Source organism: Chaetodon auriga, chromosome 24, assembly GCF_051107435.1.
Source record: "Chaetodon auriga isolate fChaAug3 chromosome 24, fChaAug3.hap1, whole genome shotgun sequence".
NCBI lineage: Eukaryota > Metazoa > Chordata > Actinopteri > Chaetodontiformes > Chaetodontidae > Chaetodon > Chaetodon auriga.
In genome coordinates, this window is record NC_135097.1 from 3,867,266 (window position 1) to 3,883,908 (window position 16,643).

The window sequence follows — 16,643 nt, forward strand, 5'->3', positions numbered from 1 at the left end:
TTTGTAGTCCTGCTGATCCCGCCGATAATCAGCAGGATCCCCTGCGGCTCTGTGCAGCTTTGACCCAGCTTCAGGTCACTGTTTTGGTTTCGTGGGCTGTCTTGTTCCTCCTGATCTCACAGATCTACTTTCAAAACTGTGAATTATTGGCTCACAAGTCGCAACCTGCCCAGAGCGACCAACGAGCGGCAAGACAGCGTGAACGAGGAGTCGGAGAACAGAGTCAAAGCTCGAGGCCTTTTCTCAGCTGTTCGTAGTCAGGACTGGGGGGAAGAGAAGGGAGTGAATTTTGCATTGAAGCTCGACAAACAGCAAATTGAAACATTAACCAGCCTCCTGTTTGCCCTGTCATTGTGAAATTTTTGCTTCCAGCAGTGTTAAAAGACCCATTTCGGAGAGTAAACGCCCTCTCTCAGACTCTGTTGGTTCAGTTTTGAAGGAAAGCTGGCAAAAGGTTGTTCTGGCTTTTAAATCATTGCGCTGGTTGAATGGGACTTGAGAGGTTATCCTGTGATAATGTTTCACAGAGGCAGCAGATGTTCCAGCGCTGCTCCGACTTCGGCGGGATGATACCTTTTGTTGCCGCAGCTTGTATCCGTTCTTATATCACTTCTGCGAGATGCTGCTGCGATACTGTCAGCGATCTGCAACCTCGCTCAGCGGGAGAGACCGCTGGAAGAAATACACCGTCTAGAGTTGGCAGAGGAGTTTCCGTGGCCCCCTGCTCCCTTTGGTTGCATTAAATTTATGAGGTAGTTTGTAGTGGAGGCGAAGGGTGTTAGCCTTAGCCCTCCCTGCACAGCATCTTTGAGTTAGGTCCTGAGCGATGCATCCAAGATGAAAATAGGTGGATTGTTAGTATTGCACATTAGCGCATGTTTGCTACCACCTTTTTCCCATGGCGCCCAACCTCTGGGTGGGATTAGTTGCTATAATTTAGCATCAGGAGGATAAAAAGTGAGACTGACTGCTACTTTTAAAAGCGTTAAGGGCTTTGAATTCTGGATTAATTCGCAGCCACATCTGCGCTGATCTGGAAACCAAGAGCATGATTGGAGCCTTTGTAAGTCTCCATTTGTGAGGAGAAGCTTTATTGGGTGAGTGAGATTAGCGGCAAAGCACTTGCAGATGCTTTGAGTTGATGCGCTGCCAAGGTGCTTCTTTCACACCCACACACGCCCTGAGCGACACACCTAAGAGCACACTGATGCTATTAAGACAGCTGGACATGTGCTTGAAGCGCTGGTCCGCAGAAACGCAGCTGCTGGTTTCATTTTTGTCCAGCAGAACACAGAATCTGATCCAGAACCTGCTCTCCATCTCTGCTGCTTCCTGCTGTTAAGCTTTAAATAAGCGACAGTGACACAAGCTCCATCGCTTTAAGTTCTGAATGAAGAAAAATGTCACATTCTATGAGTTAAAAGCAACAAAACCCGTCTTTTGCACACACACACGGTCTGGTTCAGGTGTGACTAGTGCTGGTTTTAGCCAGTGTTAGCTAACTTTAGCTTGACGCTGCTATGTTGCGAACATTGCTGACTTGTTCTGCAGACTTATGAGTCTTGTATTGTTGTTGCATTGGTCTTAGTATGTGCAGGTGCAGCCCACAGGTAAGTCAGTCACTCTGCGACAGTACTTCCTGGTTATGTCACCCAAAGCAGGATGGGAAATGCAGTCCCAAAACTCCAAAAAATATAACATTGTTTTTATGTTTTTGGAGCATTGACACTCTCCTCTATCCAATCATATTCAGGTATTTGCCTTATGAAAACATACAGGCACTAACTCCACATTTCCAACATTTCAATTTACATGAAACAGTTTTTTATTCATGAAAACAAAATCCCTTTTAGCTTGCGTATTACCACTGACGTACCAACTAATGCTATTTCTGTGTGGCCTAACAAAGACATGTAGTGACTACTCAGTAAGCCTATAAATAAAGGACGTTAGAAACAGAGAAAATACCCAGGGATCAAAGCTTTAGTGCCTATTTGCAGAGGATATTTATGATGTGATATTAATGATGAATCACCAGCTATAGTTTATTTGAGAAGCCTTCAAAATCTTTATTAAACAATAGAGCAAATGAGCGCGATCTGCCCCAGTTTGCATGTGTATCCAATCCACCTTGTTATCTTCAGGTTTTATTTATTTGCTCAATGATTAGATTTAGCGTCCTCCTCAATAGTCATCGGTTTGCACTGCGAAGTACGACTAAACACTCCATCAGTGATTTCACTGCACGTTACACGGGATGAAAAGTGAAAAATCCAGTCAAAAGCCAAATCTGTGGCTGCAGTTCGGGCTCAGTTTGCACAAGTTCAGTTTTATCGGGAGACCTCCATCTTAACAAAATTATTGTAGGCAGGTTTTGCCGGAATATTTGACAAATTGCAGACATGGTAGACTCACGTGGGTCTCTGCAATTATCACAATTTACTGACGTCCCCAGAAAAAGAAATTCCTGCATGAATGTGACTCAAGACACCTTTGTGAGCCGTGCTGGATTAACCTTTCAACCAGGCAAATTGAATAAAAACACACTAGTTATTTCAGTGCCTGGAGGGAGAAGCTGTGGGTGGAGCAACGCACGTAGTACACACATGTCAGTGTGTGATTACGCTGCCAAAATTTGAGTTCAGACGGTCTGTGGTCGATCACAGCTGCTGTCCAGAAAGGTTCGGCAAGCTGGGCCCTAAATGAATGAATCATAATATGAGATCGGCGGCTCTAAATGCTTATATATATCTATATCTATGTATATATATCATATATATGTATGTATGTATGTAGTGTGTACATATAGGCAGTATTATAGCCATCTTAAAAATGTAAAATAGACCCAAATTTAGTGTTTTATGGCCTCTTAGCAATAGAGAGCATCCAGTATAAAAAGTTCAGTTTGCTCATGAATTCCCAGACTTAATTAAAGCACAAAATAGCACAAAGGTGCATCGTTTTAAAAGGCGCCAGGCAATGAACAGCAGAGCTCTACATGTGCATCCCTCAAGTGGTATCCAATTAGGGTTTTAAGAACGGGAAAAGATTCGTTTTGAACAATATCTCCATCGTAGACAGTGTTTTGAAAGAGAGGATGTCGAAGTAATCAAAGATCTGGAAAAGTGTAATCCAGCTGTAGAGCAGCTGGATAAGTTGAGTTATGGTGAGAAAATAAATGAAAGTAAATAAAGTTGGCTGACGACTGCTCAGAATGTACGCTGCTAATTTGTCGCCGAGAGAGTCCCTGCAGTTTTAATTACACAAGTGCAGCTGCTCAGTCTCCAGTGATGCAACTCTGTGGTTCCTGTAGACGTCAACGTAAAACAACAGTAAATAAGGTCTTGATATGCACGTCTGTGTGGTCTGCGGCATGTGGTCCTTGTCACTGCAGGCCTCTAAAGTGTGAACAATCACCCTGTTCTCACCTCTTCTCGGGGTGTATTTATGCTTTGTGCAGCAATTTAAGCGGAAGGTTGCAGTCCTCACAAGTATAGCTGTACAAACCCAGGTATGTTTTTGGAGGGCTGAAGGTCTAGAGGTCTCTTCATTGTGTCGTGGTCGGACAAAAGATGGCAACAGGAACACTTTAGAGTTGGTGGAACAACGTCCTGATGATTTGATTTGTTGATCCGTCTCAGAGCCAGCAACGTGATCTAACTGCTTATTTGGTGCAGTCGAAGAGTTGGGAATGGATTTTAAAACCGGCCACTTTTGCTATTTAACGACCATGAATTTCATAAGACACAGATGTTTTGGAGCTCATGTGGAAGCAGAATTAATCTCATTGGTTCAGTTGCACCTGGAGAAGTCACATTTTCTGGAAAGAAAATTAGCAAATAGGCAAAGTGGAACCATCAGGCTGGAAATGTGATTAAACTTATGCATGAAGTCCAACAGTGAGCTCTTTTTAGCCATTGACAAAGGTGGTATTTGTGATGTTAGAAGGAAGAAAGGTTAGCTGGCTAACTTAGACAAGTACACACCCATTTTAAACCTGGAGTAAGGCTAGTTAGCTTAGCCTTCTGTCTCTGCTCTCTCTTTATGAGATTTAACTCAATTACATTATTTCTGCCTCAATGTCTCATGCGGCTGCTAGCTAAAAATACAATCCGCTACCACTACTAAAATGCAACACAGAGTCCTGCCGATGGTTACGTGCTATTCCACAGATTAGCACTTCGTGATGCTAACATGTCAGGAAATTAAACAGTGTACCAAAAAGCACAAGGGAGACGAAGGATGCTAGCAACGAACATAGATGTAAACAATGCTAATGTAGCTAAAAATTGACTTTACCAATGTTTTATGAGGAAGGAAATAGATTAGTTGCCGTTACTAGCCTTCAAAGATTCGCACAAAGTATTTTGGTGAGAACCCGTGAATGTAAACATAAAATATAAACCTCTTCAATGTTTAAAGTATAACAGGCAAACCTTCAAGCCTCTCGGCTACGGCTACATTATTACCACCATCGTGTGGCTGGTCGGTGGTGTTTTTCCATCCACTCCAAAGCAGAAGCAAAAGAAACTGTTGCTTTTGGACAAGCAGTCTGTCAAACTGAAACGGGGCTTGTGATATTTCCCTTGCAAATATATAATTATGTTGAGCAAGCCGCACTATTTTCAAAGATATAAACACAGCATGGATCTTGGATGGGAGCTCAAAACAGAACACAGCTGGAAACTGGTCTCAGGGCTGATTTATATGAGGTTTCTCGAACTCGCAGCGCTTCACAGTAACTGCGCAGTATCTTTCTCCAGGTCTAATGACGGACAATCCGTCCCGCTTGCGGTCTGGCAATCGCCAACGCAGCTCTATAATGTCGACATGCAGTCCAAAAGGCACCTTTGTCCAAAGCCATTTCTGTGCAGAGCCACACACAAGACAAACACACAAGATGTAATTACACAGAGAATCGAGTATTTTACATACATATGAGACGTGGGCTCAGACATACATACTGCCAAGATCAGCAGGACTGGGCTGTTTTCAGCTTTGAGAATGTCATTGATTAAGTTAGCCTTGTATTGGATTCACAGCAGACCGCTAACAAATGTCAAACACACACACACACACACACACTCTCCCTGACTCACGTTCTTCCAACGACACTCCTGCAGGCTGTTTGTCCAGCTGATCTGGTTTTAATGGGGCAGTTTGTTTCAGAGCAGCACTTGCACAAATGAAAATCTAATTTGATCACCTTGGTTGCTCAAATTCTCTGTGGGCGCCACAGTGGCTCAGCGGTCCTGGGTTTGGACCTGACCCGAAAGCCTGGAAAGGTTCGGTACGGTTTGAATTTCCTTCTGTTTCTGCGTGGCTTTTCGTGTGAACTGCAGACTTCGGTGCAGGCAGGAAGCACGGTGGCACATTTTTGGTGTGTTCACATTGAATTTGAAATGAAACAGTGACTGATAATAAAAGCGCCGAGCTTTCATTTGAGGGTCTTTACCTCCACGTCAGTTGAACGCTGTCAGACTTGTTGCCGTTTTTATTCACTGTCCCCGCATTTGAGGGAATCAGGGACTGAAAATCATTCAATCTCTGACCATCTTGGTGATACTTCACATGGTCATTTGAACTGCGGTCAAGTGAAGACCACCAGTTTGGACGTAAAACTCTGCCAATGTCCCCCCAACATGGATGTGGACAGTAAATCTGATATTTAGCAGTTTAATCTCTTACTCATGGTTTCACTGCAAACTCAGCCAAATTGCTGGAGCACTGAGACAAAGGCAGTCTGTTTCAGCGCCTCTTTATTTTCATGATTGAATTGTTTGCTCTTTTAATGGCAATGGCAAAATTAATCCAGTCTTTTTATGCTGCGAGATGCAGCTTGATTTCATTTATATGTCTCTAATGATTGAGATGCTGTGGGACGACATGGTCGCACGCTGCGCAGACAGGCTCATGGCTTTTATGTGTTTAAGCAGAAACAGCGTGACATGAAAGCAGCATCTGTACCCGTCGCTCATGAATTTATGAGCACAAAAGAAAGTGTTGTGACAGCGCTGCGTACTGAGCAAACTCCCACTGCAGGGTGCTGCAAATGAAAAACACTTCAGATCCACAAACCTCTTTAATCAGCCAGCAGGAGTCGTGAGTTGCGTTGCCTGCAAAGAAGTTTCACAAACCGCAGAGTGCAGTGAATGCACCCTGGTGAGAAATGACTTGAAGTAGTTCTTTTTCTGACACGGAGGCCTGGGCCTCCACGTTGGGAACCACTGGTCTAGATTACATACAGCCAGTGTGTGTGAAGCATTTAAATGGCTGTATGATGGTGTGAAGGTCACAAGGTCATATGTTGAAATAATGGTTATTTATTTCTAAGATGTCTCGAAAAACGTCCACTTTTCAGTTTTAGCAGAGTTTTAACTTCCCATCAAGATTTTTTTTAAACACATTTGATATTTGTGGCTGAGATCGAAGAACAATGGCGCACCGGTGGAGGGTCTCACCCAAACTCTCCTTTTTTTTGGCCTTTTCTGTCTAAATTACACTGCATATAAACAGTGCAAGCTGCTGGCTGCCATCTATGTTTGTTTTGGTGTTGTCACTGATCCTCCAGCTGAACTGCAGTTGATACTGACCAGGTGTTCAGTGTGTCGTCTGGTGTATTTACAGTCGTGTGATTTATGTTCCTTCCTTCCGTTATTTGGTTTGTCCAGTCTTTGTCCCAAGCTTAGGACATGACCTCGGTGTGACCAAACCTCTTTACTGCGATGAGGCGTTGGGTCCATCTCCATGTCCTCACTCTAAATCTCCTCATACACAGAGAAAGTTCAAATATTTGTTTATTTCTTAGCAACAATGTGCTACACATGTTCACAGCTACAAAACTGTCCAGTACAAACACGCCAGCACAGACACATTCAATAAAAAAGTTTTCCCAGTTGGCCGTCATCATGGCTGGACCTGTTTCAGTTGACTGTTTGCTTTAATTGGAGTGCAAGAAAGAAAAGGCCACAGATTAAACCTCGATAATAAACTGACGTAGGCTCAAGTTCACAGAGGGAGAGCGAGGTGCGACGGAGCCCCGGCGGGCCGAGAGAAAGCCCAACGGAAACGTGTCAAAGGAAGCAGCTAAAACAGCAATCAAACACAAAATGAAATTTTCCTTCAATTTTGCGCTTCGCACAGCAAAATAAACGGCATGTGTTGTGTTTCCTAACAAACCTACTTTATAACGTAACCTTGCAGAGAGCATACACACAGGTGTACGTGAACCACAGTGCCAGAGGGACGGGCTGAGCCTGAAAAAAGTGTGTCAGCGCGTGTGTGTGTGTGTGTGTGTGTGTGTAGGCGTCTAAATCCTTTCCGCTCAAGGAAAACAAATCGAAGGCTGAGCACACAAACAATAAAAAATCAGAGCGCGTACGTTTGCTTGACCTCGTTTTACGGATTGTCTGTGTGAACCGAGCCCTTTGAGCAAACACGTCCTGTAAGCGCCAACACACACACGCACGCTCCCCACACGCCTCCTCCACGACTGATCGCTGACAACTACCAGACGGCACGGGGAGGCCAGACAGTGCGGATGAATGAGTGAGTGTCAGAGTGTGTTTGTGTCTTTGCACTGGACGTCACACTGGATGATGTGTGTGTCTGCAGAGCACAGACGAGCTGCGAGGTGATGTGTGTGTGTGTGTGTGTGTGTGCATCAGAGAAAAAATGTATGTCGGGGTTGATTGTGTGCGAGGTGGCGCATGGTTTATGTCTGCACATATTCTCTCTCGGTCTTTCTAAATCTCTCTTTATGTGCGTCTGTGTCTTGTCACTAATTCTGCTCGCTGGTTTCCTAAAATTGCGAAGGGACGCTGTGTTTCCAGCCGCCGTGTCCTTTCAGAACTGTGCAAAAATGTTTGCCTGTGTTTTTGTGTACGTATCAGTGTTTCTAGGTGACTGGTAGCCATATTGGTGTGTTTGGGCAACAGCTGTTAGTGTGTCTGAAAGCACAACTTCACCATGATTTGAAACAGCAAATTATTTTGTGAGTGACTAATGTTGGTCTTGTTAAATATGAAGCCACAGCCTGGAGAAAGTTAGCTTAGCACAACGAGTGGAAACAAGGAGAAAGAGCTAGCCTGGCTCCTGCAGGCTTTAATGTTAATCTTACTTTCTGTGCTAAGGCTCATTCTCTCTTACTATCCAGATGTTATTTTAGTATTTCTGTGTCCGGCAAATCTCCAGCGGACCTTAATATTGGCACCAACGTTGAGTTTTTGGTTAATGGTGAAAGTCCAACGCAAAACAATGACTTGGTTTGAACTCTGCGACATTTCAGGGTCGAAATGCCGCAATGTAGCCTTGACTTCTAGAGAATGGACACCTTTTTTCTTTCGATCTGAAAATCAGGCTCTGCAAACGTGTTTTGTGTTTGTGCGACCAGCCCACGTGCACACGTGTCCCCGTGCTGTTTTCCGGTCCGTGGCTTAAGTGTTCCTTAAAATATAAGTGAATGCAGCTCCACAGGGTAGACAAGAAGGACAAGATAGATCAAATTCTTTACATGAAAAGAAGGAGAGAGATCAAGGGAACGTGAGAGAGAGAGAGGAGAGATCAACAGCGGGCTGGTCGGGCTGCATACCACCCTCAGCCTCTCTCTTTTATCTTCTTCTTTGGGGCTCATTGTTATTGGCATTTACGAGATTTCTCCCTCTCCCTCCTCCTCGTTTTCATTCCTCCTTTCCTCGCAGACCTTTTTGTTCAAAAGGCACTCTAAAGTTTCTTTTTCTCGACAGTCTTTTTGCTGTATCCAGTACAAAGAAGCAATCCTCTAAAAAATGTCCTTGCATAAAATCCACAGTTCTAGTGTTGCGGGTAGATAGTCCTCAATCCAAGTGGTTTTAAGTCCAGTCAAGGTAAAATACACATGAATTACTTTTAAAATCACCACAGTTCATTGCCTAAATCTCATAATCTCATATGTACAGCACTCTCATGGCACGCTTTAAAAAAAAAAAAGGTATGTTCCACAAATTCTTTGCTTTGGTTTGATCATTTCTTTCTGCTACTGTTTCACCGTCCTTCCTCACATCTTCGATGCGGAGGATTGAGTTTTTATTGCATGTACATTCTTCGGTCTGGAATCCAAATCCGAGGGTCCGAGGCCGCTGAGGTTCGGGGATTATTTTGGGGTGCAGGCAGCAGGGTGGCCTAATCTGTTGTGCGATTCTTTCCTAACAGGAAGTTTTTAATGTTTGTTGTGGTTTACTTCTTTTTTTCTGACATCCAAAAGGCACTTTCCTTCCCCAAGAATCAACGAAAATCAATACCCTCACATTTATTTTTGTGTGATTGCACTTCTGTCTTTTCATATCTTGCTCTTGGCGGTTAGGTTTCACTTAGTGGAGAGTAAGGAAGACGAATCCACTCTTTCTTTTCCCTTTCACCCCATCCTCCTGCAGCGTTCTCTCAGGCCTTCAAACCCTCATCCTTCCATCCTTCACTGTATCCATCCAAGCAAACACTGAGGATCTATTATCCAGGCCAACATCCCACGGCTCTGTCTAAAGGACCCTTTTTCCAATCAACGGATATTCAAAAGTCTCCAGCCCACCCATTTATCCGTCCATCATCCCATCTGATCCTCTTTGTCCTTCACCCCCTTTCCTCTCAGAGGTCCAGGCGGAAGGCGCCGAAGTAGCTCGAGGAGTCATCTGCGTTGACCATGGTCGGGGAGGACACGGAGACGAAGAGCTCGTCGCCTGCCCTCAGCTCGAACAGCCCTCCCTGGTAGACGGAGTGGAGGGCATACTCGGCGTCTGGAGCCCAGCACTTTGTTCCCACCCCCTTCAGGAGCTGCAGAGACGTGAAGATTAAGGTAAGAAAGATGCTGAACCATCAGCATGACCACCTTATTCCAAGTGAAGGAGGGTGATTTACCTGTATGGGGCTCGGGTAGGAGGTTTTCTTGTAGACGCACTGCACCAGCTGGTGGCTGACGCTGCGCTGGTCTCCATCGCTGGCCGCTGGGGATGGATAGCGAAAATACACCTGAGGAGTACAGAGGATTAGAGTAAAGCAAAGTGTGAGGAGAGGCATACCGTGTAAGCATTGCCAGTGTGGGAATTCATAGCTCTTCTCTGTCTCATCTCATTATAAACTGAATTCCTTCGAGTTTAGAACTTTCTTTTTTGACAATCTATTGACCAAAAATGAATGAATTAGCCTGCAAAGCTAACTGAGGTAAGATACTCATGCACCGATTGATTGAGATTATTGTTAAGAAAAAGAATCATAATTTGCAGCTGTACTCAGATCAGATCCATCGACGTGTGTGCTGCTGGTGGGATTAAATTAACATAGTTAAAATGCATTCGAGCTGTGTTTCTGTTCTAGTTTTCATTTGTGATTTGTTGCAAATATCAAAAGAAGCTCGTCCCTGTGCAGAAACAGTGTGCGCCAAATCCAAATGAAAGAAAAAACCAAAGCTGTGGGGACTCACCTGTGAGTACAGGTAGTACCGCCCATCCTGTGGCACTCGCAGCTTCCCATTGGTCAGGGTCATGTTGTGCAGGTGAGCTCCAAAGCTCTGATTGGCCCATGAGCGGACCACGTGGCGACAGGACTGGTGGAGACCCGGCGTGGGGATCGGGTAGGGGGGGAACCCTGCTGGTGAGAAGAGTCGGGAGTGGGGTTAGTGCCGTGCAGAGAGGAAACGGGGCGTTATGTGTGCATCCATTTAGAGGGAAACAAGACGCATGCATGCATGACGCGTCCTGTTTAATGCGATTTCAGTTGCCAGTCAATCAGCATTTTCTGTGTCGATAAAAGTCAAGGCGGCGCCTCACCACCTCGTCTGCTGCCTGGTTCCGAGCCAGACATTTCTCAGTAGCCAGCAAGTCTCAGGCTTTCCTTCCACATTCAACGAGCATCTTTTTCCTGTGCATGCACGCATCACTTCCTGCCTCCCCAACGTTACGCCGTCGCCATTCATGTGCATGTTTGCATACAGTGCAGGCGGCACAGTGCGAATACTGCAGAGAGGTGCTGACTGTGGGAACCTCGTGTTCCTGCTGCAGGACGGCTACTTTTACGACACATATTGGATTTGTGTGTGCGCGCGCGCGGGCGTGTGTGTGTGCGTGTGTGTGTGTGTGTGTGTGTGTGTGTGTGTGTGTGTGTGTGGTAACACTCGGCTCAGCTAATGCGCCATTGTTTCCTTCACATTTGTAAGATAACGGTTTATTAGAAGACACCATCAAAGGTCAACTTTGCAACACTCTTGCTTCCTTATGAGAAATCTCACCCACACACACACATGCACGAACACACACACACACACACACACACACACACACACACACACACACACACACAAGACATCATCTTTGCCCTTTGTCAGCTCAATGGAAAAACATCACACAGCCTTTGCCAGATTGTCAACACCCTTCAGCTTGCACGCCAGCCTCAGATGAAACAATGTGAAGGTCTGGATAACACACACACACACACACACACACACACACAAAGAGCACAGCCCAACTTCAAATTCCACGTTTAATGACACGCATGTGTTCATCATTACTCTTATCTACGACAATGTCTCAATAAAAAACCCTCTTTTTGGCACTGGGTCAACATTTGGTCAAGGGGCTGAATCCTGTGCAACTAAACATTTTATATTTCAGATTAATGTGCACAAAATCAACAACTTTAATGGATGAAATGACTGAATTTGATCGTTAACACAGCGAATCCGCGTCCTAGTGTCGCCTGTGCTTATTAGCCTGCTCGTCTATTAATGATTGAGGCATTTTCTGATGAATTCAAAGCGGCAGGGTGGGGACGAGCAGGCTGCTGGTGCCTTAATGCTGTTCGCCTCAGATGTCTGCCTCATTCCAACAAACTCTTCTTCTGTGTCTTTATTTCTCTCGTTGCGATTTACGGTTTCAGCACACGAAACGCCGCAGCTGTCGTAAACCTCTGATCTTGAAATCAGTGACAGGCACACTTCCTGCGAAGCAGTAACCTCAGCCTCACCAGATGTCTCACCTTGAGAGCTGCTGTCTCTGAGGGTCAAGTGGGCGGATGGCCTCTGGGTCACTGAGGTCATGAACTTTGACCCCGAGGTGTTGAAGGTGCGAGGCATGGTTCTCGCCTCTGAGGGAGAGAGGGAGTGAAAAAGATGTCAGGAACGACGTCGTGGCGCTGTAGTCACTGTGTGTGTGTCTGTGTGTGTGTGTGTGTGTGTGTGTGTGTGTGTGTGTGTGTGTGAGATGCTCACCTATGAAGGTCTGTTTGGAGATGATGTTCTCCGTCACCTGAAATACAGCGAGGAAGAGAAAGCGTTAACATCTCAGACCTTTAATTAAAAAAGAATTCGAGTCGACAGGTGTTGAAATCTGCTTGTTCACCTGCACGGAGACAAATGATGTTTAAAGCAGTCACTCAGGTTAACGTGTTTATTTAACTTTTATGAGTGCGAAGTCAAATATGAACCTGCGTTTGTTCTGTTTTTCCTTTGCTGTGGTGGTGAAACATCCAGCCCTGGCTGCGCTGCTCTGAATGGCTCGAATAAACATTAAACAGGTTGTAATTTATTCAGTAGTTACAGAAACTCCGGTCGGTTTCTATTCACGACGCCTCAAATCACAAATTCTTTCCTGACGCCCTCCTTAAACAACCTCAGAAAAAACACATAAAATTCATTCAGCTGGAAAAACAGTACAAAAACACTTAATATTCCAATCATCATTATATTATTTAAGTACATTCTGTTATTCTCATACTGTACTTATTACATATCATCATTACGTCCCACACTACTTTATTATATTTATATTACTAGATTTTATTTCTGCACAAATTATACCACATACACTGTTTTGTGCATAATGTCCCACATCATATATTTATATTAGTAATCAGATGTAAATACTTATTTCACCACATAATATTCTGGTGTACATGGTTAAATCTGACTGCATCATATTACTGAATATTAAATATATTTACTGACTTCTGACTCCTAATCACACCACTTTGCTTCAGTACAACACCAGCCTGTTATTTGAGTTTAATTGCATTCCTAATTTTTCTATTTAATCTGCTCTTATTTTAATTTAAATCCTTAGAATTATTTTATAAGTTTCTTTATTTATCTGCACCCTGGAACACACAAATTTTCCCTGTGGGGGATCAATTAAGGATTATATTATTTTAAAAACATAACAGAAAGTAAATATTAAGCGTAATAATTTAAAAAGAATTGTAGAATTATATGTAAATACTACAGTGTGTGTAATATTTACAGTATTTCCTCCACAAGCTCTACTTTTGGAGCTGAAGGAGAAACACAGATTTTAGCAAACACAAAGAAATTCAGACACAGTCAGGAAGTATTTCAAAGAGCTTTGTCTTGTTCTGTCCCTTGCAGCTGTGAGGAGCTCGTGCGTCGGGTTTGAAGACAGGCCACGTCCTCCTCTGCTGCCTTCGTCCTTCACCGCCGTAATAAACTACAAACGTCCTCTCCGTCCCGTCTCTGCTGTTTCCCCCGCACCTCTACGTCACCCCTCGCCTCCAGCAAGACGCCGCCTCTGTTTCATGTTCCCAGGCAGGCCGTGGAGATCCACACGCGCACACAGATGCGTTTCCTCACTCACACACGCTCGGTAACTCCTCTTGTCTCCTCACACGCTGATGCTTTCTGTACCAGCGGTCGCACCTTGATTTCATCTGTCCCACTTTGTAAATCAACCCTCAGTCGCCCTTTTTTCCCTTTACTTCCAGTCTTATATCTTTCCCTCTCTCCGAACATCCTGTCTCTTCTCATCCTTCCATTTGCCTCTTCATCAGCCGTCATCCATAAATCCTTTCCCCCCCTCTTCCTCTCTCCACGTGCTGACCCTCCACCTCTTGTATTCTTATTCCCTCCTGTTCCCATGTTTTTCGTCACTTTCTTTGGCAGGATACCTCTCCTCCTTTCTTTTTCAGCTTTCCTCTGTGCCCGTTCACCTTTTACCCAAACGGCGTGCAGGCATGTGGCCTGTGCCCCCCCTGTGGTATACATGTCCCTGATTAATTTGCTGGAATGCCACAAAATCCTGAGCATGATTAATTTCTCCACTGTTTTTTATGGTCATCCAGCTATAACGGTGGTGTTATTCTTGGCAGTGTTGCTCCTGAACCGAACACTCAACCCAACCTGCAAATTGGACATGATCGCTCTGGGGTTTGGCGTGTGTGTGTGTGTGTGTGTGTGCGCCAATGGCAAGCACGGGGCCCCACACTTGTGTATACCCTGTATACTCTAAGGGGAACCCAATACAGTAAAAGTACAGTGTCGACCCGGCCACGCTAGCTCGTCTCGCTAGGCGTAGCGTGCCTGCCTCGGCCTCAAGTTCCTCAAGTCTCGAAAGCAGAAAATTACCCACACGCACACCCACGCACACTTAGAGAAAGAGAGAAAATTGCCAACAGATTGTCTGCGCTGCAAGTGGCAGCAGTTGACCAAGAAAAAAAAAAAGCAAACAAGAAATGTAGGTTTTTTTCAGACGCCTGGACCCAGCGCGAGCTGCCAGCTCTTTGTCCGGGCGACTCCAGAACAGCATGTTTTCGATATACAAGTTCAACGTGTGTGCTGTCTTTAACAGCTAAAAGCTCACTTGGGAATCCGCTGCGTGGCTAAAGAGTGAAGTCAGCTGCAGTGGCTGCATGCATAATCTGTGTGCACAGCGGTGGAAGCTTTCTACGTCAGCCGCGGGGTCAAAGGTGAAACGCCACTGTCATGCCGAGCCGTACATCACTTACAGTTTTTCCCTCGCTGTTCGCATCTGGTTTGTATTCACAAACACACTGTATGTTGTTCCAACTGAAAGAACTGGCAGCAAAGACGCAAAGCTAATGTGACAGTCGGCGTCACGAGGAGATTTATGTCGCAGAGAAGATCTCCAGAAAGGTCGGGCTAATTGGCGAATGTCCGCCTCTGTGTCTCTGTGGCGGCCTTGTGATTCACTGCTGCCTCTCGCCCGGTTTCAGGTGGGATTGGCTCAAGCCCCCCCCCCCGCTACCCTTTAAAGAACAAACAGGTCGAGCTGATGGATGGATGGTGAAGCAGACATCCATAAAGAGCCGTACCGTAGAAACAGCAACGCTGGGCTCTGCAGGTGTTTCAGTGTGATAAATTTGCAATCAAAGGATCGTGCTTTTCCTTTTCTTCGTTTTCTTGCCTTGTTTGCGTGATTGCATCTTGAAGTCATTATTCTGCCCTTTAACTAAATATAAAAGGTCACTTATGGCTGACACTGTGGGATTAACTCTGGTAACAGTGGCTTTAGGTTGTTGTTGAACTTTGCAAACCTCTCAGCTATCTAATCCCATTCATTAGAAATGGGTTATTTGGACCACATGGTTCCAGTGTTACGCTGCTCTTACATCCATGGGAACGAGCATAAAAATGAATCTCTTCACCCGCTGGCAGCTATTACTCAACGTGTCACCGCTATAATCTACAGTAAAGTGTAGTCTGACTGCTGGCCTTTGGACTTTGCGTTTACGGCCCCGCCATCATTTTCCTGGACTTTGGTGGAGTGATTTCCAATAACTTCTGACCGTCGTGTTTGTTACATTGGACGGCTTTGTGTTACCCAGGTCATTATTATTTCTTTCTTGGCTCAAGTGAGCAGTATGCAGTGTTTGGCTGCAACAAAGGAGTCGAAGTTTTAGCAAATCTGCCTTCTTTTTCCAGTCCGCCTGGCCGTAATGGGCTCCCTAGGCGGTTGGGACCCTTATATTCTGTCAAGCGAGTCAGACTTCTCACTCCTCAGTTACAGAACCCGCACTGTTGGGATAAACATGCACAATTAGTGAAACCTCCAACGTTCACCGTAAGGATTTCTGAAACGATCTAATCTCTTTTATTTCGTTAACCTCTTACTTAAGGATATCACTTAATCTTAGTGATTATCTCCAAAGGTGCTTCTCATTTAAGAGAGCCCAAAGTGAAGGGCTGAAAAGGTCATAAGCAGGACTGCATACCTGCCTGTGGGGCACCGAGATGGCCTGTGATAACATTACTTTGGGCTTCCTGCAGCTTTACTTGTGTTTCTCCAACATTTCTAACTCTTTATCCTGTCAACAAACATGAAGAATGCTTTTTTCTTCCAAGCTGAACTATCCAGAGGCATCATAGATTTGATGCGGCGTGCCTTCCTCTCCGTGTCTCCGCTGTTGACGGCTGCATCATTATTCTCGCCTTCAAAAACGGACGAGGACGGTTTGAGGCGTGAATGCTTTCTGGACATGCTGCCGGAAAGTCTTATTAATTTCTTACAAACTCATTTTGCTGCATAAATGAAATCAAGATGTAAACCATTAAAAAACAGTCAGAGTTTACTGTCCTTTGACTGTCCCAGGTGGTTAATCACATTCTCTCCTCCCATGTGGAGTAAAGGCTGCTACGCCTGCTTTCCACCACCAGGAAGTAAGTCATGTTTATGTGCTTGTGGGCTTTGCCCTTAACGAGCGTCGTAACGTTTGTCACGTGGAGGTTTGCTGTGAAAGACTACACTCCTTGCCTTGTTAAGTGGGTCACTTTTGTTTCCAGGAAATCTGCCTGCAGTCTTTGATGTGTCAAGCCACAAAGTTCAAGTTGAGCTTGCCTGACACCGGGGCAATGTCAGGGTGTGTTTCTGCAG

General features: G+C 44.9%; 1 protein-coding gene across 2 annotated transcripts in view; it reads right to left on the bottom strand.

Annotated features, from left to right (window-relative positions):
* Positions 1–6,780: 6,780 nt before the first annotated feature.
* The window catches only part of tnfsf10l (TNF superfamily member 10, like), a 50,956-nt gene continuing 41,093 nt past the window's right edge, over positions 6,781–16,643 (bottom strand). Inside the window, exons 3-7 of one of the 2 annotated variants that reach the window (XM_076725662.1) lie at positions 12,233–12,269; positions 12,001–12,108; positions 10,451–10,614; positions 9,889–9,999; positions 6,781–9,804 (exon numbers count right to left, since the gene is read on the bottom strand). In XM_076725662.1, coding sequence (XP_076581777.1) covers positions 9,619–9,804; positions 9,889–9,999; positions 10,451–10,614; positions 12,001–12,108; positions 12,233–12,269 — 606 coding nt within the window. In that variant the 3' untranslated portion in view covers positions 6,781–9,618. Of the gene's footprint in view, positions 9,805–9,888; positions 10,000–10,450; positions 10,618–12,000; positions 12,109–12,232; positions 12,270–16,643 lie in introns of both variants that reach the window. The other variant, XM_076725660.1, reaches the window with a different exon arrangement.